Source organism: Mustela putorius, unplaced genomic scaffold (assembly GCF_011764305.1).
Source record: "Mustela putorius furo isolate JIRA1106 unplaced genomic scaffold, ASM1176430v1.1 tig00000585_pilon_pilon_pilon, whole genome shotgun sequence".
NCBI classification, from domain to species: Eukaryota; Metazoa; Chordata; class Mammalia; order Carnivora; family Mustelidae; genus Mustela; species Mustela putorius.
In genome coordinates, this window is record NW_025421424.1 from 2674322 (window position 1) to 2699291 (window position 24970).

Here is a 24970-nt window from a genome sequence, read left to right on the forward strand (position 1 = left end):
TTTTAGTCATTGTTGATCCACGTTTTTAACATTTTTTCTTTAGAGCACAGTTTTAAGCAAGAGCATCTAACAATTAGTGAGGCAAAGAAGAGCATGTCACATTTGAGGAAGAGGAGGGGTTTGGAGGGCCTGAAGCACAAGGGGTAGAATGATCGAAGATGCAGGGGATGAGCCTCTGGACAGGATGGGGCCAAGGCAAGAGGACATCACACACCACACTTTGGGCTTGCCTCTCCCTGTGGGCAATCTCAGCGGTCTGGTCATTAGCCCTTTTTCTTTACAACCTGGAGAACTGGACCAGATCCTGATTGATTTCGGCAACTGACCGGCAACCTAAAAGAAGAGTTAATGAGTTTATTTCTTTAAAACACCAGTAACCCACTCATTCATGGATAAGGGGATGATCCAATGGGAACAAGCCTGACTTGAAGTGCTCACTCTGAAAAAACATTATGGATACCAGATGAGAATTACTTTATGAGTCTGTGCCCGAGTCCTCTATCAACACAGCCATGCCAAAATGGCATAGTAAAAATATAGAAACATTATTTTAGCATTTGAAAAATCTATTCATATGTGCCATAGATATACTTGGCCTTTATCTGAATGCTGATAAAGCTCAGGGATCTAGGAAGTATGTGTCAGGGAAAAATATGAGTCGGGAATAAGAGATGGGATGAGTATTTCATACAGTGGTTGTCTTCTAAGGGAAAGTGCTGCAAAAGGTAACATTTTTTTAGTGCAGGATCTTAATTAAAATGCAAAATTAGAACTGTAGCTGAGATTAGATGCAGGGATTAAAGAGAGTGACGTTGGATAAGAAGCACAAAGAGGAAGGAGGAAGGGGGTAGTCCATTGGTACAGACTGGAGAGTTGTGACCTTGCGTAGATGGGAAATCCCTGGTGATGATAAGTTAGAAAGACTTGAGTGCCGCAATGTGCAATGATTAATTCAAAGTTTATTCCACATGTACGATGTGTGCACCTGCACATCCCAAAACACAACTTTAGCAAAATGTATTACTCGCCAAAATATAACTAATGAGAGGGTTTTTTCCCCCTCTAAAAACCACACCTGGGTCCGTCGCAAGGGACAGAAATGGCAGGCATGGGTTGTGTAAGTAACCCACAGACTGAACTCATTCAGCAGAAGCAAGAATTTGGTGCCAGAGGTGGCTTTCCTCAGAAGGGACAGTGGTCTTAAAAACTTTGGTTTTCCCCAGGGCAGAGAATAGGAGGTCTTCACAGGAGGCAGATCCATTCAAGGAGCACAGAGAAGACCAAAACTTGATCTTGGGTTCTATATTGTAATAAAAATAATATTTAAACGATGTAAAAAGGTCTCACTAGTTGACTCAAAATGTCTCCCTTTTGAGACCTTTGGACACATAAACCTTGGTAATGTTTCTATACTTACTTGCTACTTACTTGCCTTTCATCAGATTGGCTTCTGCAGTCCCAAGGGCACTGCCCTGCCCTTGGCAGAGGCTCAGTGGAATTTTGAGAGAGAATGCGTATTTATTATTTTTTCATTACTATAAATTAGGAGGATACTTACACTAACATGTTTTGGCTACTTTCAAGTGAAGTGGGTAATTCCAAACAATAAACCTCAAGAAGGTTCATATACTTTTTAATTCAGCCTCCTCCCCTTATGAAGGCTAGGGCGTTAGTGAGGTACCTGCAGCCTCTGTTGGCCTGGTTTGTATGTGGACATTTTTCAAGACAGTTGATGATTTTAGCCTTCCTAGAAGTATAATTTCAGCAATTGGTTTCACAGAAAAACCCTGACTTTTTAAGCTGATTTTGCTTTCAGCAATAGTACAAATAGAGGTTCCTCCTAGGGCTGTGATGTTACAGGGTCATAAGGGGAAAATGTCATACATCTTCAGGGAAATTCGGAGAGAGAAATGATATTAATGGATTCCTCCTGGGTGCTGATTTTGTGTCAGGCATCTTACGTGCATTGTGTGTGGAAGGGATAAGGGGTGACAGAATCTTGGGGCTTTCATGCTCTGATTTTGCATTTTAGTGAGTTCCACCAAAAGCCCAGGCCCCCCTTCCAACCGCCAGAAATCCCTTCTTCCCAAGGACTAGCCTGGGGGAGAGACTCTTATGCAGAGGACGCCAACCAATGCCCTGCTGCCTGAGTTTCCTATTCTTTCTCATTGCTGTGAGAAAGACCCGTGTTTGGTTGTGATTACTCATTTTTCTCTCTTTGCATTTAAAAAAACACATTCTCATTGTACAACAGTTAGAAGAAGGGGAGTATAAACTGTCAGCCCTAAATGGGCTCACAATTCTGTTTTTTTTCTCTGCCCCTTTTAAAAAAGGACACTCTCCACTCTACTTCAGAAGGAGATTTTCCAACCAATATTTCTACCCCAAGAATTGTTAAGTGTTAACTTTTGGTAAAATAAAAAAAGCTTTGTTATTGTGAATTCCCCCAACAGGCTTCTGTTAAAAGAGGATCAGACATCATTTCTCAAAGATGGGAGAAAATATTTGGGGCAGCAGGAGAAGTCATCTCAACCTCCTGGAATCTGCAGAAGCACATGGGTCTACCCATCCTTCACCCCTCTCTCTCCCAGGGGCAAAGCACACCAGTATGATATCTGTTCATGTTCATGCCCTCCTCTCCATTATGGGAGAGCCTTGGGGATACCAGGTCATTTACTAACTTATCTTCATTGGCTCTGAAGAGTATGGCTCTTATCCAAAGCTGATGGTCCTTGTCCTCCATGCCTTGATCTATCCAGCTCCCACTTTTTTTTCTTTAATTAATCTGCTCAGTGGGAAGGACGCTGGTGCTGGCACTAATGCTGATCTAAGGTTTCTAATTTGTATTACTCAAGCTCAAAAGTTTGAATCTGCAGCCCCAGTGGACACTACAAAGATAATTTAGACATTGAGTATAAGACTCTTGTCTAAATATCAGACCGAAGCCAGACTTGAGAAGAACCTGAACATCTTGTCTTGGGCTCAGCACATAACCAATGCTCTGTAACATTTATGGAAATAAGTTAATGGCGTAATGAGAATCTTGATTCCACATTGGAGCTCTTGATTCATTATTTCCTTACTTCTGGAGAAGGTGTTTGTTATTACCAAATTTTAGAACTGGGGAGGGAACGGACATCTCAGTGGGGTTCATCGTGTCTGTCCTTTCATGTTGTGGTCAGTTAGATCTACAGCAGACAAAGACAAGCAGAGATAGAGCCATTGGCCACCGGCATTTGGGTAGAGCAGCTCTTTTCTATGAGGCTGCTCCAGGCATGTTAGGACAGTTAGCCTCTGAGCACTAAGTACCAGAAGTATCCATCCTTCAATCTTTGTGCCAACTGAAAAAAAATGAACTTGGAACTCTAAACCAAATCTTCCTAAGGAAGGCAATCATCGACGATCTTAGTTGAGAACTACTATTTTCTAGGTCATCAGGATCCCAGGCTTTGCTAAAAACGTACACATTTTTAGGAGCACTGCTTTATAATAACTTCTTTTTTGACTGAAGTCCACCAGCATGTAACTTCCAGATGTTCACATTTCTCTGGCCGTGGTTACACAGGACGGCACTTCTCCTGCTCCCCGCTTCTCTCCTCCTGTTGTGTCTGTCTCCCCACTTCATCCATGCCCCCTCCTTGCCATAATTCCTCAACTCCTCACAGCCCATGAATATGAAAAGATGACCTACAGAACCACACCCAACAAACTTGCTTGTGTGATCTGAGCATAAGGGGACCCTCTTTCCCATTATCTGAAATTTCATTTGCTTTCATGGCAAAGGAATCACATTTGGAGTTTGTGTTCCATCTCCCCATCTGGGGCCTCTCTTCCCTCCTCTCTCTTCTGGGCAGCCACTGGGCCGGGCAAGGGTAGTTAGAAGGAGGGGCGGCCACTCCTCTTCTGTAGCCCTCATGCCTGCAGCTCCAAGGCAGGAAAAGAATTGTGAAAACTTACCTGTGAGACTCATGGAAGTGTGGAATTCATTTTTTATAAGGTTCAAAACTTCCTCAACTCCATGTTCACCCTGCTTCCGAGATGGGGGTTGGGGAGAGACAAAAAGAAGCATGAAGAACATTCTGCGCAGGTGCTGAGCATTGGTTCTAGGTGTGCCGTCCGCTGCAGCGGGGAGGACAAGGGTGTCTGTGAAATTGGAACTATGCTGGGAAGACAGGGAGGCAAAGAGGAAAAGGTGGGAGTGAGAATGTGCAGCGTGCTGCCAAGGAAGCAGGAGATGTGGGCAAGGGGGGGGGCTGTCCCTCAGGGATCTGTGGCACTTGGAATCAGCTCAGCTTGGATGGCAAACCACAGTAAAGCGTGGGGGCATATGAGAAGCCCAGTATCTTTCCGCTGGTTTGCCTCTCACCTTATAGGCAAGACCCCACAGGATTGGTCTCCCTAGAAACACACACTTAGCCCCAAGGGCCAGAGCCTTGAGCACGTCGTTGCCAGTTCGGATCCCACCATCCAGGTACACTTCCATTTTCCCTTTCACAGCGGCCACCACTTCTGTCAAGGCATCAATCTGAGAAAGAGACATGCATGGCTTGAGGGACTTCCGTTTTCACTTTCAGGGATCATGGGGCAGAGGTGCCCCCTCAGTGTGAGTTAGGAATAGGAAGTCTGGGTGTTGGTGCTGTCTATGAGTTTTTTTCCCCTCCCATGCTTGACACATGATTCCCCTGTCCTACCAGAGCAATGCAGCTACATTCCCGAGCCCCAAGGACTTCTTTTTAATTTTTAAAACTAATTAATTAATTTATTTGAGAGAAAGTATGCACATGAGCAGGAAGAGGGGCAGAGGAGACGGAGAAGCAGGCTCCCCGCTGAGCAGGGAGCCCCATATGATGTGGGGGCTCTATTCCAGGACACTGGGAGCATGACCTGAGTGGAAGGCAGATGCTTAAACTGCCCCCACAGGTGCCCTGGGAGTCCAGGGACTTTCTGCAGTCTCTCCCTCATGCCATTTTCTTCCTTGACAGAGTGCAGCTTCTCTCTAACTCACTTGTTTGACTGTCTACAGCTCGAAAGAAACTCTTGGTTCCTCTTCATCCTAAAAGGGATATTTTCCATTTATGGCATTCACTTTAATGTTCTTTTCAAAGTACATTTTGATCTTTTATTTTCTCCTGCCTTCTCTGTTTCCAGGGTGGCGCAGCTAGGAATATTCTCCATTGCTAAGGCCCTGAGTCTTTTTGGCAAAGCAAATGTGTCTGGACCACAGCGTGTTTTGTGTAACTGGGTTGCACTTTGCTCCTTACACACCACATTTGAACAACTTGTTCCTGGCTCCTGTATGGGTTATCTAAGACGTGGGTTGGTAATGCAAGCATCAGTGCTGTTGAGGCAGGGTTGAAGACTCTGAAAGGCGAAACGAAAGCAGCTTACCACTTGGCCTGGTTTCTCCCCAGACTTTCTCTCACCTTGCCTCCCCAGTTCCAGGCTCTGCAGCTACGAGGCCTTGCCAACCCACAGTGCCCCAGACTGAGCCTAAGCCTGAGCACCTCCAAGTCTAAGAGGAGGGGTGACAGCAGAGGCTGGGAGCAGGGTCCTTGAGGACAGAGTTCTGGAACTGCTCCTGTTCTACGTCTCTTGGACAGACAAATGGAGAGGAGGCGAAACTGGGCCCTGGGGTGCTTCTGCTGCAGAAGAAATCAATGGGAATTCTAACTCAATGAGATCCTTTGGGTGACTGAACAGAATATGAAATCAGGGAGGAAAGAACTTTGTACTCTAATTTACAAGTGGAGGAGACCTGAATACATTTTAGACTTACATGTGAGAACTGGTAAGAATGCATGTCCAGATAAGGGTATTTTTATAGCCCCACCATGGTATTATTTGGAATATTTCGATGATGTTGAGAAACAGAAATAAACATATCTGTGTAAATTCTTACAGTAAGCTAGATTGGATGATGGGACTGATGGAATTTGAGAAACAGACCAGGAAGTGAATTTTAACCTAGGGTCCAGTATTGCTTTAGAGTTACTTTCTATAGGTCACGATAGGACATTCATTAGAGCCTTCTGGAAACAATAGCCAGATGACCCATTTCCCAGGTCCCAGGAAGAAATACAGGAAGTATATGGAAACTTCTAGATATGGGAATTTCAAAGAGTTATACCCCTCACAGGGAGGGGTCTGCAGTGAGAGGAGTGAGGCATTGGCCTCCGGCACAAAATTTAAGGAATGCCAAAACACTCAGATAACTAACATTTTAATACTGTCAAACTTTGATCTGTGAGCTGTGGGTGCTTGTTTTTATAAGTAAGTTTTTATTGGATCTGGGGCCAGGTTGACAGTGAGGCAGGTTCTTTGAGTGTAGGGACAGATCCTATCTTTCTTTAAAATGTTGATATTTTGTTCACCATGGAATTTTTTGCATTGATTTAAATTTTTTAAAAGTGCATTTAACTACTATTTACCTTACTAAGTTTGTCTGGCACCTTCTCAAATTCTGAGCCAGAGGTACCTCTCTAGCTTCACACCAGTCTTGGCACTGTCCCCAGAGGACGTTGGGTGGGTTTGTTGTTAAGTCAGATGGCTTGGGAGAATGACATGTTGATCAGCATGATGGGGAAGGAGAAATTCTCTCTCTGAGTCCTGCCTTTGGCAACAGTCATTCTCTATTGAGGAAATGCAGTGGGGAGCAATTACTCAGCCTCTTTCTCCATGTATTACTCAGTCCTCCCCCCAAGGGAACAAGACTAACTAAACTGATTCGTGAGAGAGAGAGAGCGCCGATTGCTAATGTTTCATAGAGTTATTTCGAGAGTCAGCATTCTACTCCTTTTGCTACTTTCTGGTGGTGGTCTCTTTTTTGCTTTCTCTTCCTACCCATAGGACTGCTTAGGACCTGCTATACTTTTTTGCATCCTGTTCTGCCAATTTCTGGGTGTGTGGAGGTGGCCTGTGGGCATCCTTGCAGGAGTCAGGTGAGAGAACTAGCATGTGCTCTGCATATCTACTTTCTCCTGGGGTCACAGGTCAAAATTTGGCATGGGAAGTAGGATGCCTGACTGTTCCCTTCAATCAGCTCTTATGGAGAGCTACAGTAAAGTGCCCCTTATCCTCCAACTGGGCTTGTTACTCTGTGCCTGGTGGGTGGGGGGGAAGGGGCAAGTCTTTAAAAAAAAATGAGAGAAGTGTATACATAGAAATGAAATTATGTTCTTAATATATTGACAAAGAGAAGAGTTACAAAACAGTATGTAGCTTTTCAAACCTAACATGTCATCTTTGCATTGAGAAGTTGATCAAAAAACAATTCCCAAAATATTGTCATTAATGATAATCATGAAATTAGGGTTTTTTTTAAAGATTTTATTTATTTATTGGACAGACAGACATCACAAGTAGGCAGAGAGGCAGGCAGAGAGAGAGGGAGAAGCAGACTCCCCACTGAGCAGACAGCCTGACTCGGGGCTCAATCCCAAGACCTTGAGATCATGACCTGAGCCAAAGGCAGAGGCTTTAACTCACTGAGCCAGCCAGGCGCTCCTCTTTATTTTTTTAAAAAAGATTTATTTATTTTTATTTTTAGAGAGAATGAGAGAGAGGGAGAGAGAGAGAGAGAGAGACCATGAGAGGGAGGGGCACAGGGACAGGGAACGAGAATCCCAAGCAGACTCCATGGGGAGAGCAGAGCCTGCTCTGGGGCTCAATCCCACAACCCTGAGACCACGACTCGACCTGAAAACAAGAATCAGAAGCCCAACCCACTGCATCACCCAGATGTCCCCACCCCACACTTCATTTTCTTAGAATGAATCAAGTAGTGATAGAAGAATCTCTTGGAAAATATAAGCTATATATCTCCAGGAAAATAAATCTCCCATCCAAGTATTAACCAGGCCCGACCCTGCTTAGCTTCCAAGATCAGACGAGATCGGACGCATTCAGGGTGGTATGGCCGTAGACTATAGGAAAATAAATCAACAATTAGTTCCCACTTAAAGATTCTTTCCTTGCCTGCCTCCTCTTCATTTGTAATGGACACAAATTCAAAAGATAGAGGGATGGGGTGCCTGGGTGGCTCAGTGGGTTAAGCCTCTGCCTTTGGCTCAGGTCATGATCTCAGGGTCCTGGGATCGAGCCCTGCATCGGGCTCTCTGCTCAGTAGGGAGCCTGCTTCTCCCTCTCTCTCTCTGCCTGCCTCTCTGCCTGCTTGTGATCTCTGTCTGTCAAATAAATAAATAAAATCTTAAAAAAAAAAGATGGGAAAATCACAGACTGTCATAGATTTTTAGAGAAGGATTCATACGGCATTTTTCGGTTTGTTTTACTTTGAAAGATTGTTATTTATTTGTTTAAGTGAGGTACTGCTCCTTCCCAGGATGTGTCATATGAGAAAACATGTTGTCACACTCCATGCACACAGGCAATCTTTAAGCTGAATGCTTTCCCCAGAAGGCAGGAGACCTCAGTGTCTTTGGAATGTCTCTCCCAACTGTGTGAACTTGGACAAGTTATGTAACATCTCTAAGCTCTAAGATCCCCATCTGTAGAAGAGTGAGGATGATATGTGTCTTGCAGGTCGGTTGTGAGATTTAGAGATGATATATGTGAAGTTTGTAAAAATGAGCTGATACACATTAGGCTGTTAATAATTAAAAGTTCTTGAGATTACCAGCATATGTGATCAGGAAGAGGGGAGTGTAGGCCGAAGCGCACAGAGTACCATGCTGTAAGCACGTGCACATGCACGTGCGTGCATACACACACACACACACACACATACACACACCCCTCTGAAGTTCCCCTACTCACAGAAGCAGGAACGTCATCAAGCTGCCTCCCGCCATGGTTGGAAACAATGATGCCATGGACATTGTGTTTCACAGCTAACTCTGCATCCTCTTTCGTCAAAATCCCTTTAAGGATGATGCGCAATCGAGTTTGGCTCTGAAGCCAGGTGATATCATTCCAGCAGAAGGATGAGTCAATGGGGGACATCTGGAAATAAGGCGTTGTATGTCTCTGTGGGGAAGAAAGAAGAACCTTAGACCTGAGCTCCTTTAGGATTGTTTGATCCATTCCTAAACGAGACCCATTCAGATAGCCACCTTTTATAAGCCTTAAAAGAGGAGTAACAAAACCACTGACACTTCCAGCTCCTTTTCCTAACAGAATTTGTGCAAAAAGAATGAACTATCTCAACTGCTCATTCATGAATCATCAATTGTGTCCCTGCTCTACCAGGATCTGGGGACACAAAGACAAATAAGACACAGTCCCTCCTTTATTTATTTTTTATTAAGTTCAGTTATCCAACATAGAGTACATGATAAGTTTTTGATGTAGTGTTCAATGGTTCATTAGTTGTGTGTAAAACCCAGTGACTCAGCCCCTATTCTCAAAGAACTCGGATTTCAATAAGCGAAGGGGATAAACAAAAGCATTTATAGGCTGGTATGACATGTTACACTTGAGATATGCCCAAGCTTAGAAGAACTAAGAAATACTTGATGGTCCTGAATCAGATACTACCTTATATCTAACCTTGGCTCACCATGTGAATCAAATACCCGTAAATCCCAATGTGCTTCTGGGATCTGAGATAAGCATTCCAAAACTTCAAGGCTAATTTGTGGTTAATGAGTAGAACTGTGCAGTCGCTGGACTGTCACAGCCACCCACTGGCTGAAAAGGCTGATATCATTATCTCTAGCCTAACCGAAGGCCCCAGTGTTATCATGGCTTTCTCTCTCTGGGGCACTCCACCCCATCTGACTGCAGGATTTTAAGGGGGCAGTAGCCTTTTTTACCTATTTCAGTCACCTATTTCACCTATTTCAGAGATTCCAAACAAGGGTGGTGCAGCTCCAGGAAGGAGTTCTAGGTGTAGAGAGGTACTGCCCTCAGTTCTCAAGGCAGCAGGGGGAGGGGCCTGGACTGGTTACGCTCTGTGGACCAGTCACCTGATCTGTGAGCATCCTCTTCAGGAGATCAGTTTACTTAAATGTGCCATCCAGAATTATCATTTTCTAAGTGTCCCACAGCATAGACAATGTTGGAAGAACTTGATGATTTCCTCTCCTGTGCCATGGAACATTCCTTCCCATAGCTTTCCTATTTCTCAGCACCCAGCTCTGGCAGAGCAGCACTAGCTCCAGGAGTGAGGACATTCTGTGTCATCTCCTGTTCACCTGATAGCTCTGGGGAGCAGGGGCCAGTTCTGCTTTTTGAACCATGGCCCCTGCAGTGTCTGGCAAGAGGAGGCACTCAGTGACCTTTTGTGGCGAGAGGGAAGGGAGGAAGGAGAGGATGTATGTCCTGTCATGCCTGCCCATCGGATCTGCTCCTACCTCCTTTGGCGAGCGAAGGTCTTTCAGCAGTAAGTTCCTCTGTAAGTCTAGTTGGTTTCGAAAGTCACATCTCCTGTTGCCCATTTTGGGTGTATCCACAGTGATGACCAGAGCTTTGAAACCCAGGGCTTCAGCCCTCTGGACCAGCTGTTTGTTGAGCTGCCGGTCTGATGTTGCATAGAGTTGGAACCACTTGAGGCCCCTGGGGGCAGTAGCCACAATATCTTCAAGGGAGCAGCTGGCATAGGTGCTGATGATGTAGCAGATCCCGGCCGCTTGGGCAGCTGCAAAGCAAAAGGCACAGCTCAGGTTGGAGGGGGGGGGGCGGGGCTCTGGGCTGGGCTGAGATGCCCTCGGAGTCTTGCCACCTCTGACCTGTTTGTACTGGAAGGGAAAACAAAGCTTGACCTCATTCCGTTTTCCACTGGGAGAGAGGGCATAGGGGAGCATTCGGTCAGCCTGGGAGGTCCCCTGCTATATAGCCTGTCTTCCAGACTCTGTCAAGATCCCCGGCTGGAGGGGTCCTTTAGTCCCCAGGATGCTCTTGGACATGCTGCCGCTTTCAGATGGGAGAATGGGCTGCTCGTGAACTTGTGAATGATGCAGAAGGGAACGAACTCAAGAGGACAAAGGGTGAGGAACTGTAATGCCAGTGGAGAGGACTGAACTCTGCACTGGAGAAAGCATGGTATCTGAGTTAGAAGAGTGCTCATTCTACTTAGCTGTGTTCCTTGAGTCTCTCATTTTCTTCTTCTGTGAAATGGAGCGAAATGACAATACCTGTCTTATAAGGTTGCTGAGAGATTAAACAAGGTACTAGATTTGGAAGCATTTTTATGTATTTTATTTATTATTATTATTTTTTTTAAGTAGGGGCTGGCGGGGAGCTCACGATCCTGAGATAAAGACCAGAGCAAAGATTGAGTTGATGCTCAACTGACTAAGCCACCCAGCCGCCCCTGGAAGGGTTTTTAAAATTCCTAAGTGATGTGCTGTACACAGGCTTAGTGACTACAAGGTTGCCGAGGATGATGGCAACAGTGATGTTGACACTCACTGCCTACTGTGATCGTTGTTTTCAGCAAGATTCTCCACTAGGTCAATGTCACTACCGTTCCGCAAGCCATGAGCCGAGAACCTGGCCTAATCAGATTTAATATTTTCAACTTCCAACATCAATAGGAGATACCCCATTCTTTGGACCCACTACAAAAACATGATATGTCCCACCACGAAGATTTAGTAAAGCAGTCATAGTTCTACAGGATATTCGTATTTTAGCCTAGCCAGACTTGGCTCCTAACCAGCCACTTGGAACTCCAGAATCCTTGGATTCATTGCTTCCTGTATCACAGAGTCAAAGAAAAAGATCCCAGGGAAGTCCTAGGGAACCTGCAAATAAAATATTTCCTAGATGTGACCTAGAGTGAAGATTATAAAGGGAGGGGGCGCCTGGCTGGCTCAGTCTTTAAGAGTCTGCCTTCAGCTCAGGTCATGGTCCTGGGGTCCTGGGATCGAGCCCCACATTGGGCTCCCTGCTTGGTAGGAAGCCTGCTTCCTCCTCTCCCATCCCCTTGCTTGTGTTCCCTCTCTCACTGTGTCTCTCTGTCAAATAAATAAAATCTTAAAAAGAAAAGGCTATAAAGGGAGTCACAGGACTATTTTCAGACCCTCTCCTCTTCCTTCTCTTCTCATTACTTTTTGGAGCAGAGGGATAAGGGAAGAGAATAACGGGCTACTTGGAAGGACACATGCGCAATAAGAAACTTTTTGTCATGTAAGATGACAGTCAGGGCGCCTGGGTGGCTTAGTTGGTTAGGCATCTGTCCTCAGCTCAGGTCATGATCCCAGGGTCCTGGGACCGAGCCCCACACTCAGGCTCCCAGCTCAGCAGGGGGTCTGTTTCTCCCTCTGCCTCCGTCTCGTCACCTTGCTTGTGCTCTCCCTGTCTCTCTCCCTCTCAAATGAGTAATAAAATCTTTAAAAAAAAAAAAAAAGTGACAGTCAGTCAAGGAGGCGGGAAATGTGACATATGGGCAGGAGCACCTGCCAGGGGCTTTGTTAGGACTTCATGTCACGACCCTCTCCTCATCCTAGATTCAGAGACTTACCATTCAGCCCCAGCCCTGGCCCATGAGGGGTCAGGTCAAAGAGAGCCCTATCCTTGAAGCCACCCTGAGAACACCTTTCCCCACAGACAGTAACTGACCTGCATCCCTTCTTGGCAGGATGGCCTGCTTGATTTCCACATCTACTCCTCTGAAGCCGCCCTGTCTGACCATTAGTTATGATGGACATGGATGTTTTCTCAATCTCAGATGAAATGTTATGCGCATATCCCTCCTCAAGCCTGACCAGATTGCGGTCCCTAAGCTCCTTCTGGGAGAAATCCCGCCATTGTTCTGAAGGACGCCAGCACCCTTCAGGACCCCTCGGGGGGAGCCTCGAGGGGCAGCTGGGTCATACCTCTGGCTGTGCTCATTTCTCCATCCGGCCAGACGAGGCCGTGGAAACCCGTGGGCGCGATGCAAATGGGGGCCGTGACCTCCTCCCCTTGGACTGTGGTCCGGGTGTCCACCTCTCGCACGTCTCTCAGGTACCGCGGCCGAAGGCGGATTCTGTGCTCGGAAACAAAGATCTTCCATTAGGGGCCTTATTCTCCAGCATGCAGCTGCCTGGGACTGGGGCCTCCAGATCCGGGTGTGTAGGTCTACACCAGACTGGGTCGCGAGAAACCGTGGTGGGTCAGTTGGCTGATTAGGCTACATAGACCGACTTTCCTTCAGAAAGCCTTTCCCGATACCCTGGCCCTCATTAACCCCTCTTGCTCTAAACCCCCAGTGCACGTGTGGTCCACGCGGCGTCCGGCTCTGACACAGGTCTGTGTCTTTGAGTCTTGCCTTCCTGAGCAGACTCAGTGCTTGGAGGCTTTGACTGATTGCCATAATGAGGATCAGAAAAGAGAATAAGCAGGAAGGAGTTCTAGGCTCTTCCCTCACGGGTTAGAAACAAGTCTCCACTGATGGAGGACAAATCCCAGAGAATAATCACGGTGGGGGCTTGTTTTGTTTAGTTTTGTTATTTTGGTGTTTGCTAGAGGCTAATTCGTTTGACGATTGGACTTAAGTACTGCTTTAGAAAGGATAGGAGAAGTCACAAATAGTAAATATATAAAACACACTTTTAAGTCCAATAGAGACTTAGTCTCAGGATCCAAAAATGCTTGTTTTTCACAAAATATTATTATTCCTACACACAAATGTGGAAAGGTTTTGCTAGATATATTGTTTGTACAAACCTGGAGAAGATGCAGACTTCATCTGTGAAATGGGAGAAATAATCCAAATTTCCTAGTTGTCTTATGAAGGCAAATGAGCCAAAGCAAGTAAGGGGCCTAGTATAATTCTGAACAAGTATGAAAATGCCGAACTTGGTGTTCACCTTGTATCCCATTTTTCTGTTTTCTCCTCACCTCTCTTATTACAAGGGGCAGCAAACTTTTTCTGTGAAGGGCCAGAAAGTAAATATTTTAGACTCTGTGGACCGTGCAGTCTGTCACATTGACTCAGATCTGCTGCTGCGATGCAAAAGCAGCCCCAGACAGTATGTAAATGCCTGACCATGGCTGGTTCTAATAAAACATTATTTATAAACACTGAAGTTCACATGTCATATAATCTTCACCTATGACAGTTTATCATTCCTTTTTTGGTATTTTTCAATCATTTAAAAAGAGAAAACAAAAATTCTTAGCTTGTGGACCATGCGGACCCAGGCAGTGGGCCTGCCATGGCCTGTGGGCTCTCTTCCACCCTGGGCTGTACCCGCTGCTCTTCCAGCCCAGCTCTCCTTTGAAATCAGCCTCCTTTCCTCCTTAAGAGTCTTTGGGTCTCCACATTTCTTGTGTCCCCTCTCCCAACAGACATTATCCCCTTCAAGCCAGAAGTTTAGGAACTCAGGAGATTTAGGCCTACTCTGCCGACTTCTCCTCCCCTTCCAGGTGACCCTGGACTCCTGTCCTGTCTTGTTAGGGCCCAGAGCTGCTGGGATGCAGAGGGAGGTTGACTCATGCTAGTTCTGCAGAGGCACAAAGATAAACTCTTTCTCCATTCATCCTCTTCCTGGCCACATGCCTCCACCCGCCCCCAAACCCCGCCAAACCCAAAACAATAACAACAAAACCCATGAATTTATCTTGAGTACTCTATGTTCTTTGGAGGCACCAAAGAACAAATAGTAAATATACTTGCTACCTTCCAAGGACCCCTCACCCAGTGCACCTTAGCTTAACAATAGAAAGGATACAGAAGACCAGACCTTTTAAATGCTGCGATGTTATCATCCCGGGTGAAGCATTCATCAGATCCTCCTTCAATAAAATCCCAAGTTGACTTAGATAGATGCTCCTGGGCATAAGCCTGAAAATCTGTCAAACACACCAAGGGCATTTCTGGACCTTCAAAGGAAAAACCAAAACCAAACAAGACACTGAGGTTACGTCAGATGTAGAGGAGAGAGTAAATGTGGGGGCTCTGTCCTGAAGCTGTTTGGATTCAACATTAACCACCCCTGCATTCCTTATCCCTGGAGGCAGAGCCAAAGATGCTGATCCCCGTGCTTCCGTTCTCCTGCCCCCATACCCAAATGCTGATTAGCTGGTCTTCTAAATATCCCTCATGTTTATCCCCTCATCTCTACAATTCACGGCCTCAGATCGAGTTGAGGCCCTGCCACCTCTTATAAGATTATTACAAAAATGTCTTCTCTCTGTCTCTGAGCCTCCATCTTCACTCTCTAGCTTGTCTCCCTCGAGCTTCCTGGATCTTTCTGAAATGTGAGTCTGATCACATGCCCCTTTCATGGCATTCACAGCTTTCCTGGACCAGCTCCTAATGGTCTTACCAGCTTCATTTCTGGGTGGCTTTTCCTTGTCATTTGAGGCACTACAAGTGTTTCCTGAACATTCCCAAGGGCTGCTTCCTACCTCTTCACCTTTTGCAGGAGGAGATCATCAGGCTGGGAAAATTGGGACCGAGCTGATATGACTACCTGGGAGTTCCTGGGAATCTCTAGAATGGGTTGCCTGGGACTCTGGTTGGTATCAGAGAGAAACTTATGGACTTTGGCTCCTTGGCAAGGACATTGAACATATTCACTTTGAGACCAAGAAAACAGCATATGTGTGACTTCCATTCATTCCCCACCCCCAAACCAAAGTAGATCTGGAGCTTGGTACTTTTGGTATGCCCCTTGCCCCACCTAAAGACGAAAGAGAGCATGGTTTGGGGATAGATCTGTCTAGTGGGGGCAAGGGGAGTGGGGACCCTAGCTACAGAGATGCCGAAGGCACTTGTTGCAGCCAAGGACAGCATGTGGAGCTCCTGCAAGAGAGGATTCGAGCAGGAAAGGGTGAGAATCTATAGTCCAGAGTGTTGGGCATCTCCCTGGCAGCAGGCAGTGGAGTGAAAATTAGCCAGAGGCTGTGAGCAGAAATGGAATGATTTTTAAGTCATTGACTGAGGGACAGGAATAAGCTCCAGGATCTAGGGCTTCAAACGTGAATGGGCTGCCTCCTCTAATGAACACAGAGGCCAGGGAGGCCAGATGAAATATGGAGTGTCGGGGATCTTGGTGGGGATAAGGATGGGCCAGAACTGATGGAGGAAATCCAGGGCCATGCTGGAATCTAGTCAAGTCCAACAGAGAAGTGACCCCAAACACCTTCCCAAGGAACTGAGCAGAAAGAAGTTATGGCAGAGCCCTTGGGATGTGCATGGAAGAATCTGGAGCACAGCCACAGAGCTTTATATAGGCAATGCACTTTGTCAGTGAGTAGGCAGGGAGTTACTGAGGTGCTGAGTTGAGTTTGACAAGGTAGAGCAACCATGTCTAATTTATCTCATTCCTGCCAGACCCTTCAAGTCTCAGGGACTTTGGTGGAATGTGTTTCTCATTGTAGTTACCCATCAGCATCGCGATCACTGATTTAAACCTCTGTGTGCCTAAGAGTTAACATACCAGGCTTGAGAATGCTACCCCTTGAGAGACCTGCTTGCAAAGTTGAACCTCAGTTGGAGTCTGGGAACTTGGACTTCAAGAAAGTTCCCACTACTCCCTGATAAAAATGGCATGGCCCACTGGTCTAAATTGTACAAACAACGTGGTTTATGCTGAATGCCTGCTTTCCCTCTGAGGGTCTAGAATTCAGGCATGGGTGTGGCAGAGAGGGTCAATATGACCAGCCCCCAATAAAAGGCTTTGGGCAATGAGTCTCTAAAATGACCCTCCATGGTGGTCTGTGCTTCACACATGTTGTCACAACACATGGTTGGAGGGATGAAGTGCATCCTGTGTAATTCCACTGGGAGAGGACGCTTGGAAGCTTATACCTGTTTCCCTCTAGATTTTGCCCCATGAGCCTTTTTCCTGTGCCAATTTTGCTTCTCATTCTTTCTCTGTAATTAGTCATACCCTCAATGACATGCTATGTCCTATGTGTCTCCCTAGGGAATCTCTGAATTGGGACCCTCAACACGCTTTATTTTGTTTTTGTGGGGTTTTATAAAAGATTTTATTTATTTATTTGACAGAGAGCACAAGTAGGCAGAGCAGCAGGCAGAGAGAGAGGGAGAAGCAGGCTCCCTTCTTAGCAGGGAGCCCCATGAGGGACTCGATCCTGGGACCCTGGGATCATGACCTGAACTGAAGGCAGATGCTTAACCAACTGAACCCCCCAAAAGCTCCCCAGCATGCTTGCTATCCCCAGGCATTAGGATGGTATGTGACAGCTGTTCACGAATATTCATTATTTGAATGTAACATTCCCCTATCTGTCATTTCTGTGTTGTTGGTTGAGAATTCTCCACCAGGTTTCTACTTTCAATATCTCAACAAATCTCCATCTCCTGGAAACTGCTTGGAAATAAATAGCCCAGAATCTTTGTATACACCAAACATTTTATTACCATGTTTCTATTTACCATTTCTTTTTCTGTCTACTGTTTCCTTTCTACTTCCCTGCGAAGTAGACAGAGAAGTCATTAGTGTCTTCATTTTGCATTTGGAGAGACTGTGGCCTAGGATATTGAATAACTTGTGAAAGATCAGGCAGTAAAGTGTGACAGTGGAAGGCTCAGAGTCACGTCTTCTGGTAGCCTCTAAAGACAGACATTTTCTTTTTTTTGATTTCATGGTGTAGAGCAGAATAGTTGGTTGACATTAATCACTTGTTTCATTGAATTTAAAAGAATTTCAAGGGTGAAATAGAATTTCAAAGGGTGAAAATATAATTATGCATTTTTGTCTTTTTATATCTTTTTAAAGTACTGAGCCCAGTGAATTTTTAACAGAGGTCCAATATGAGGCCTCTAGTTGAACAGAAGGGCAACTTCATTGTTCAGAGCCTTCCCCACAAGTGGAAGGGAGACTTAAGAGTATATGTTTTTATGTGTCTCAGTGTGATCCATACCAGACTTAAAACCACCAGGAATTCAAGGGAGGATCCACGTTATCAAGTGGCTTTCTTGTATTCCCATTTTTATTGATCTCCGCGGCAGTATTTTTTCTTCTTTTCTCCTCTATCTCAACCACCCAAGAGGAAGAGAAAGTGGAGAAAAGGATAGAGAGGATAAAAGTCTTTTGTAAGAACTTGAGCTTGTTGTCGGCCATTTATTTTCTTCAGGCATTTTGTCTCTTGGTTAAAAACGGTGAGGCATGACTAGCGTACGGGAGATGAGAAAGTTCAAACGTAAGAGCAGAGGACATTCAGGGTACACACAGCTCATGACTGAAGTCAAGTAGTTTTCTCTGACTGAGAGAGAAAGAACGGCCTAGACTATGACCAGTGGGCATTTCACGGCAGATCTTCTCTTCGAGATTGCCATTTGTTCCAATGCAATTAGGCTAGATAAACAAGTTATCTGTCTTAGAAGACTTTAAATGACTCGTAATTCATGTTGGTGTCACTTTGGGAATCTGGTTTATCAGAGCTTCCACTTGTGTGAGAAACCCCTAGGTGTTCTATAAAAAATGTCAGGGTGGAAATCACAGGGCAGGTCGCTGAGATACAAGCGGGGAGCAAAGGCTGCTTTGGAGGACCCAGCTCCAGGTGCAAGTGCTTGATGATGAAAGGTGGTGTCCTTGAAGACCCTCTGGCCTGGTCCCCTGGGAACTTATGCCAAATTTCTCAATGGAGTGGGAGAGATAACATCAAGGCTATACTTTGGGGACCTTGTCTGAGAGATTACACTGTTCAAGGTTGGCAGAAAGTGCTTTAATCACTGTATGTGGGGTACAGCCTCAAGGAGAGTGGCTGCAAAGCCTACGGCCATCACCATAGCAACGGTAGCATTGGAAGGGGAGACATGACAGCAGGAGGAGGCCCTGGTAGTAGAATGTGTGTTGGCAGAGGGAGGGGGAGCCCAGGGCTGGGGCCACAGTCAGTGTCAGGACCAGAGAAGACATGAATTGGCAATGGCTATGACTGAGGCTCATGAGCTCCTACAGAGTCCTCCAAATGGGGAGGAAAGGTCAGGGTAAAGGAGCTGGATTTCTAGAAACATCTGGTCAGATATCAGAGTGTCCGTAACATTCGGGTGGCCTAAGGAACCAAGGATTACGTCTGTGTGGGAGCAAGGGAACAAGGGGCCCAGGGTGGGTCTGACAGACACCAGCCTCGTTAAATGCTACGAGAATGGGCTTAGGTTTCTCTCAGCCCAGGGTCAGTTCTGGTTTTTCTCCTGAGCCCTTACACAGTATGAATGGAAGACTCAGGAACCTTCCTGGGCCACGACAGCCATTTTAAAAAAATCTTTATTCTGTTTCATGTAATAATCATCTCTCCTCTTCAGCCTACCACCCCTCCATTACTCCCATTAGCTGGTTTTCCTTTTCGGGAATTAAACTTCTCTTGACCTGTCGTCATATTCTACCATGAGACTTAGAATGTTCTGGTTTTTCAGAACCTCTTCTGCGGGAATGATGGGAAATGACTCGTGTCTTCGTTTTACCCCAGAAACTTTGTTTATCACAAGTTGAAGGCGTTTTTGAGGTTCTGAGAGGAAGCACATTTTTAGCAGGGATTTGCCTGGCCTGGAGCCATTGTGACCTAATTAGGTCATGAAATGCCCACTATCCCACCTCCTCAAGACTGCAGATCCTGCCCAGTGAGGATTAGAAGACAATAAGAGATGCAAGGGACTTCAAAGAGAGGGAGAGATGTGTGCCACCTGACACCGTAGCAGAATTTAAAACGAACCTAGGTCTTCCATCTCTACATTCAGTGTTCTTGCTGACATAACAGGTGACTCTTGCAACTTCCCCTGGATAGCCTGGCCATGGTCCCTGGATTTACTGCACCTTATTTGAGGACTAGCTTCTCATAAGGCTGTTGGGGGCACCTGGGTGGCTCAGTCGGTGGAGTGGGCAACTCTTAATCTTATGGTTGTGAGTGTGAGCCCCATGTTGGGTGTAAAGCTTAATTACAAACAAAATCTTAAAAAAAAAAAATCTAACTCTTCCAGAGTTTTATCTATGCTGGATTTCATCATTCCAGTTCCTCCTCTACTCCTTCTGACCCAACTTGGTTAACAGGTGTCAACCAGAAAAGGCTGAGGTTGGAGGTAGAGCCCAAATGGGACCAGTGAACTGGTCAGTGTACTAGTGATGGCATCAGGCTGGGAGGCAGCCTGCTTTGGGGAGGTTATTGACCATTAGTAGGTACAAGAGGATAGGATAGGCAAGTTACTTCCCCTCCCTAGGCCTCAGTCTCTCATTTGAAAACTATAGGTTTTTATATACTTCCTTTTAATCTTTACCAGGTTTGAAGATTGGGCTGAGGTCCTTCCTTGGTGGTGGGAAGCACTCATTCTGTGCTTCTCTGGCCGGTAAATGCAAAGACCTCATTTAAGTGAGGCTGTGTTACTAGTTCACCATTTACTTTGTGGCAGTAACATCAAGGAGCTGGGTACTCACAGCTTTCCTTCCCTCTTGCGCCCCAACCTTGAGGCCTCTCTCTCTGCAAGCTGCTCTGGTCCTATGGTGCCACCTTATGCTTCAGTGGGGAACTGCTTGACGGGTCACAGCACAGCTTCCCGTCTACAAGCGGGTGTGGGCTCTCATCCAACGTGTGTTCCCAGCTCCCAGACCCAGGGATTCCATCTCACTACATGTCTGTGCTTCTTCCTCCTTCCTCAGTTTATCCAAACCATTGGCTGATTTTCTTCCTCCCCCACACCCTCGCACGGGAAGTCGTTCTTCCCTCTGCTTCCCTTTCCAGGATCTTTCCCATTTCTTTTCTCTTTTCCATTTGCAAACCAAAAATAGCTCCGTTCTGGTGAATGAGATTAGTTCTATGTAGTCTCTTGGGTTAAGAACACAAATGTTAAAAAAAAAAAAGTTATGATTCTTTACTTAAAGGGCCTCTGAATTCTCTCTTCCTCTAATTAAGCCCATTTTTCCTCATTGTCCTCATTCATGAAAAATAAAAAAAGCTATGCATTACATAGTTTTCTGAGTTTTCAGTTTCGGCCTGTGACTAGGAATGCAACTGCATTGCTCTCTACTCTTTTGCATTGCAAATATGCCAATTTTCTGCTACTTTGCCCACCCAGTGGGTATTTCCAGTGACCTGGGAACCCCACCACGACTTTAATGGCATTCTTTCTATGGGAAAATATGTGTTGAGTTCCAAACAAATAACTTCCAAGTAGAGTCCTGGAGCACAGCCATGTTGTAAATTGCATGCTTTCTCCAGGGGCGTTGGAGGCTGTTGAGGACATAGTGGGAGACCTTGATCCAAGTGCTCACATGGTGTTTTGAAAGGTTGGGGATTTCCCAGTTCTATTGAGCAGTGGAATAATTTGATTACACAAAGACCCTGGGAGACAGCATGATGGTCCCTTGATAATAAAATGACAATGAAATTGCAATCATTTATCAAGAGTTTTATGATGTGCCATGAACCCTGTAGATCGTTTATGTGCATCCCTGCTTCAACCCTTCTAACAATTCCCAAACACAAATGTCATTATCCCCATTTCACAGGTGAGAACCCTGCCGTTTAGAGAGATTCGTTAATTTGTACTTTGCCCCCCATCACACATGCGGTGATATGTTCTGACTTCCATGGCCTGGTTCTTAAGTACCATGGAATAAAAAGCAAATGTATACAGCCAAGTGTGGTTTCTAGAATGAGAGAGTTGGCATTTCAATGCCATGGGCATATGTAGCTTTGCTCGCCAACTTCCCTCAACAATATGCAACTCCATGAGAAAGTAAGAAAATTTCCTTATTTGGCTGGTCATAAACAATAACCAGTTAAGTGATGAAGCAATCCTAGCAATCTAAAAGCACTCTTAAATACATCATGCCGTTGGATGCCTCCGGGGAGGCAGGGATCAAAAAGTAGATGTGCCATGATCCCATCTTAGAGAGGAAAAAGTTAAAACCCAGAGAAGCCAGGGGAATTATGTGTATGCACACAGGATGAGAATAGCAAAGCCCGACCAGGAATCCTTCTGACTTGCTGTGGGTATAGTTGAGCTGGAATAGAGCATTAGTGGTGCCTTAGGAGATCTTTGGGTCTCTATCTTGCAGGGTTGGGAGAAATGCATAAAGTGAGCTTGGCCAGTTCCCACATAATCTAGGCTATTGGGAAAGGTGTCCCTGAGGGAGATCACTCCTCCTGCCTTTGCATGTGCTCAAACAGATGGCATGTTTGGAACAGACCTCACAGACTAACCTCCTAGCACCTCTCATTATGGCAATGACTCCAGATTGTCTTTCTGAAGGCCATTGCCTACAGCTGCTCATGATGTTCCCTAAGGTATTAATAGCTGAGGGAGTCCATGGAATCAAGAAGACAGACTCTCTGGGCGCCTGGGTGGCTCAGTCGGTTAAGTGTCTGTCTTCGGCTCAGGTCATGATCCCAGGGTCCTGAGATTGAGCCCCGCATCGGGCTCCCTGCTCTTCGGGAAGCCTGCTCCTCCCTCTCACACTCCCCCTTATTATATTTGGTCTCTTGTCTCTTTCTCGGTCAAATAAACAGAATCTTAAGAAGAAGAAGAGAAGGAGGAGAAAAAGAAGTGGGGGGAGGTAAAAGAGGGGGAGGGGGAGGGAGAGAAGAAGGAGAAGAAGAAAGACTTTCCTAAGGCCCACCTGGCTCAAACCTCAGCTCTGCTACCTGCTCCCCATGGTTGTGTGAATAAAGATTCGTGAAAGAAGAATATTAAGGCCTACCCCACAGGGCCCTTGGGAGGACTAAGTACTCCAGCCTACATGAAGTTCCTAGAACAGCGCCTCGTGTCAAAGAGTCCCCAGCAGATGGTGCTTCGTGGGCGTTACTCCCTTTGCCGACGACACGGGCATTCTCATCTGAGGCTCGGGAGCCTCAGTTCCGTGACTGCGTAATTTGGACCCTGTGTCAGGTTTACTCGTTAGTTTACCCAACACAATTTCCTGGGTACACACAGTTGGCCAGGAAGGCAGAGACCTTGACTGCTCATCATAGGCAGCCCCCAGGTGATAAGGGATAGGCAGGGCTCTGCCACTCGTTCTGGCCTGTGGGCTCGGGGTGAAGTGACAGGTGTTAAACCCCGGGCCAGGAATTGAAGATGATGCATGACCTTCATCATTCTCTTCTTTTGGCTGCGACAGTGAGAAGGCCGTGCTCCCTGGAAGCCATAGCTGTGAGATAAAGACAGCTTTGGTCCCTGAATCACCATTTGGACAGGAGTAGCCCTGGGGATCAGCTGATTTTGTTGTGGCCAAGAAATAAATATTTATGAATTAACTTTTGGGATGCTAATCTCTGCTCTCAAGAAGTTTACAGTCAAAGACAGACTTCAGTAGCTCATTCCCTGTCCGTTGTTATGGCATAGAGTTTAACAGGAGTCCTTTCCTGGGGGAAGCTGTCTGGGGATTTAGGAATATTCCTCCCATTGTTTCTTGAGGAACACCCACAGATGATATCCTGCTCCATCTAGTTTAGACAAGCTCCAGTTCTCAGCTACCCAGAAAGTGAGGACATGACTACCTTATAGAGATCTTGAACAAATGAAAGGATTCTATAAAATGCAGAATAGCCCGGTGGTTAAGAGTAAAGTTTGGGGACTTTTGCTTCCTGTTTGGAGGTAGGAGAAAGCAGAAAGGCATTTCTCCTTTGATTCTATTTCAAGACTCTTTCTGTTTTGTTCCAGTGATCTATGTGTCTATCTTTATAGCGATACCACACCAACTCCATCACCGTTCTTGGGCAGTTTCCTCCAGACTGATCTACAGATTCGGTCTGACCCAGTCACAATCCCAGAAGGCTCTGTACTGGAGAGGATTGTTAACTAGTTCCCTGAAAGCTTATTTTTCAAAGAAACAACCCCAGTCCAGTTGTTTGAGAAAAGTTAACTTCTTTGCCTTTTAGGAGTGACAGCCATGTCACTGGTTTCTTCTGCCAGTGCTCAGGAAGCAACGGTCAAGTTACAGTGTACTTCCCCAAGGACTGGAACTTTCCCCTCTTAAGGATGCCCATAAATATTCCATTGAGTGGTTTCTAAGACTTACCTTCGTTAGGCAAGAGCTTCTCTGTAGGGTCTTTGAAACAAAGCCTGTCTTTGCCAGTCCCTTCAGGGTCCTTTGACCTGTCTCTATACAGCCCTCTTTGGCCACATCTCTCCCCTTGAAAACTCACAGTCAACACCTCTGATGCCCACACAGTCTCCAGTCTCTCTTCTAGAACTCCTGCCACTTGGTCTGCTCCCCCTCTTCCAAGCACACAGAAAATGCCCAGGAACAAACCTGATGTTAGCGTCTTCCAGTCCCTGGGGAGAGTGGTGTCCAGAGGCAGCTGTGGAAATCCTGGCTCACTGCGGGACATGGCAGGAAACCTAAGTCACTACCCAAAACTCCATGAGTTCATGGTAATAATTTTCCAGCTTGGAAGTAAATGAGCAACTAGGCCAGCACAAGGTCAATCTTGAAATGAACTTTGTGAGTTTTGCAAGGTCACTTCAAATTTGAGCGAGTTCATTACAAAATGAAACTTCAGAATAAAATAGTTGCTTCTTTGCTCCCACGTCATATAGGTTTCCAGTTCATCAAAGATGGTTTTGGGAAGGGAGCAGATGATCTCAGGTGGAGAATTACAAAAGCCTCGGTACTGTAAAGGAAAGGCTTGTCTGAAGAGGTTCACCAAAGGTCAGTAATTAAACAATTTGTCCAGGTCCTTCCCTCTGGGCCTGCCCCAGCTCTTGTCACGTCTCCTTTGTAGTATAACAACACTGAACATTTATTAAGTGCTTAAGTGTGCCTCGCATATTGCCTGCATTATTTTACTCCATCCTCGCCTGCAGCCATATGGGTGGATATTAGTTTCCCCATTTTTTCAGAAAAGAAAGTGAAGTTATATAACACCCTTTCCTCCTAAGGAGCAGAATTGGAATTTGACTCGAGCTTGCAGCCACTGTTTGGCGGCATATGGAGGATTGTAGGCAATTCTGTGGACTATGGCAGTGGGATCTATCTGTCTTTTAGAATCTGTGGTTGGAGAAGGAAAAAAAATATATATATATATAATATATTTATATATATAATATATACTTATATATTTATATATAAATATTATATTTAAATATAAATATTTTTATATTTATATATAAATACTAATATTT

At 45.6% G+C, this 24970-nt stretch overlaps 1 protein-coding gene across 2 annotated transcripts; it reads right to left on the bottom strand.

Moving 5' to 3' along the window:
* HAO2 (hydroxyacid oxidase 2) lies at positions 1 to 24205 on the bottom strand. 2 transcript variants are annotated; one of them, XM_004771048.3, is made up of 8 exons: positions 24099 to 24205; positions 14628 to 14766; positions 12777 to 12928; positions 10311 to 10594; positions 8773 to 8982; positions 4367 to 4525; positions 3958 to 4027; positions 1 to 333 (listed from the first exon to the last, which is right to left on the bottom strand). In XM_004771048.3, exons 1-8 carry the CDS (start codon positions 24175 to 24177, stop codon positions 278 to 280), a joined length of 1149 nt encoding a protein of 382 aa, XP_004771105.1. In that variant the 5' UTR covers positions 24178 to 24205; the 3' UTR covers positions 1 to 277. The 2 variants fall into 2 exon arrangements, with proteins under 2 accessions (XP_004771105.1, XP_004771103.1); XM_004771046.3 differs by having other exon boundaries at positions 3958 to 4162.
* Positions 24206 to 24970: the final 765 nt, after the last annotated feature.

Bases quoted from the DNA above. Each gene is read 5' to 3' on its own strand.
- HAO2 (XM_004771046.3), bottom strand. From the start codon at position 24,177: ATGTCCCGCAGTGAGCCAGGATTTCCACAGCTGCCTCTGGACACCACT. The intron at 10,595-12,776 runs GTATGACCCAGC...TTTGCTTTGCAG, and splicing joins AGAAATGAGCACAGCCAGAG to CTGCCCAAGCGGCCGGGATC. The intron at 4,163-4,366 runs GTGAGAGGCAAA...CTGTCTTCCCAG, and splicing joins TGTGGGGTCTTGCCTATAAG to CATAGTTCCAATTTCACAGA.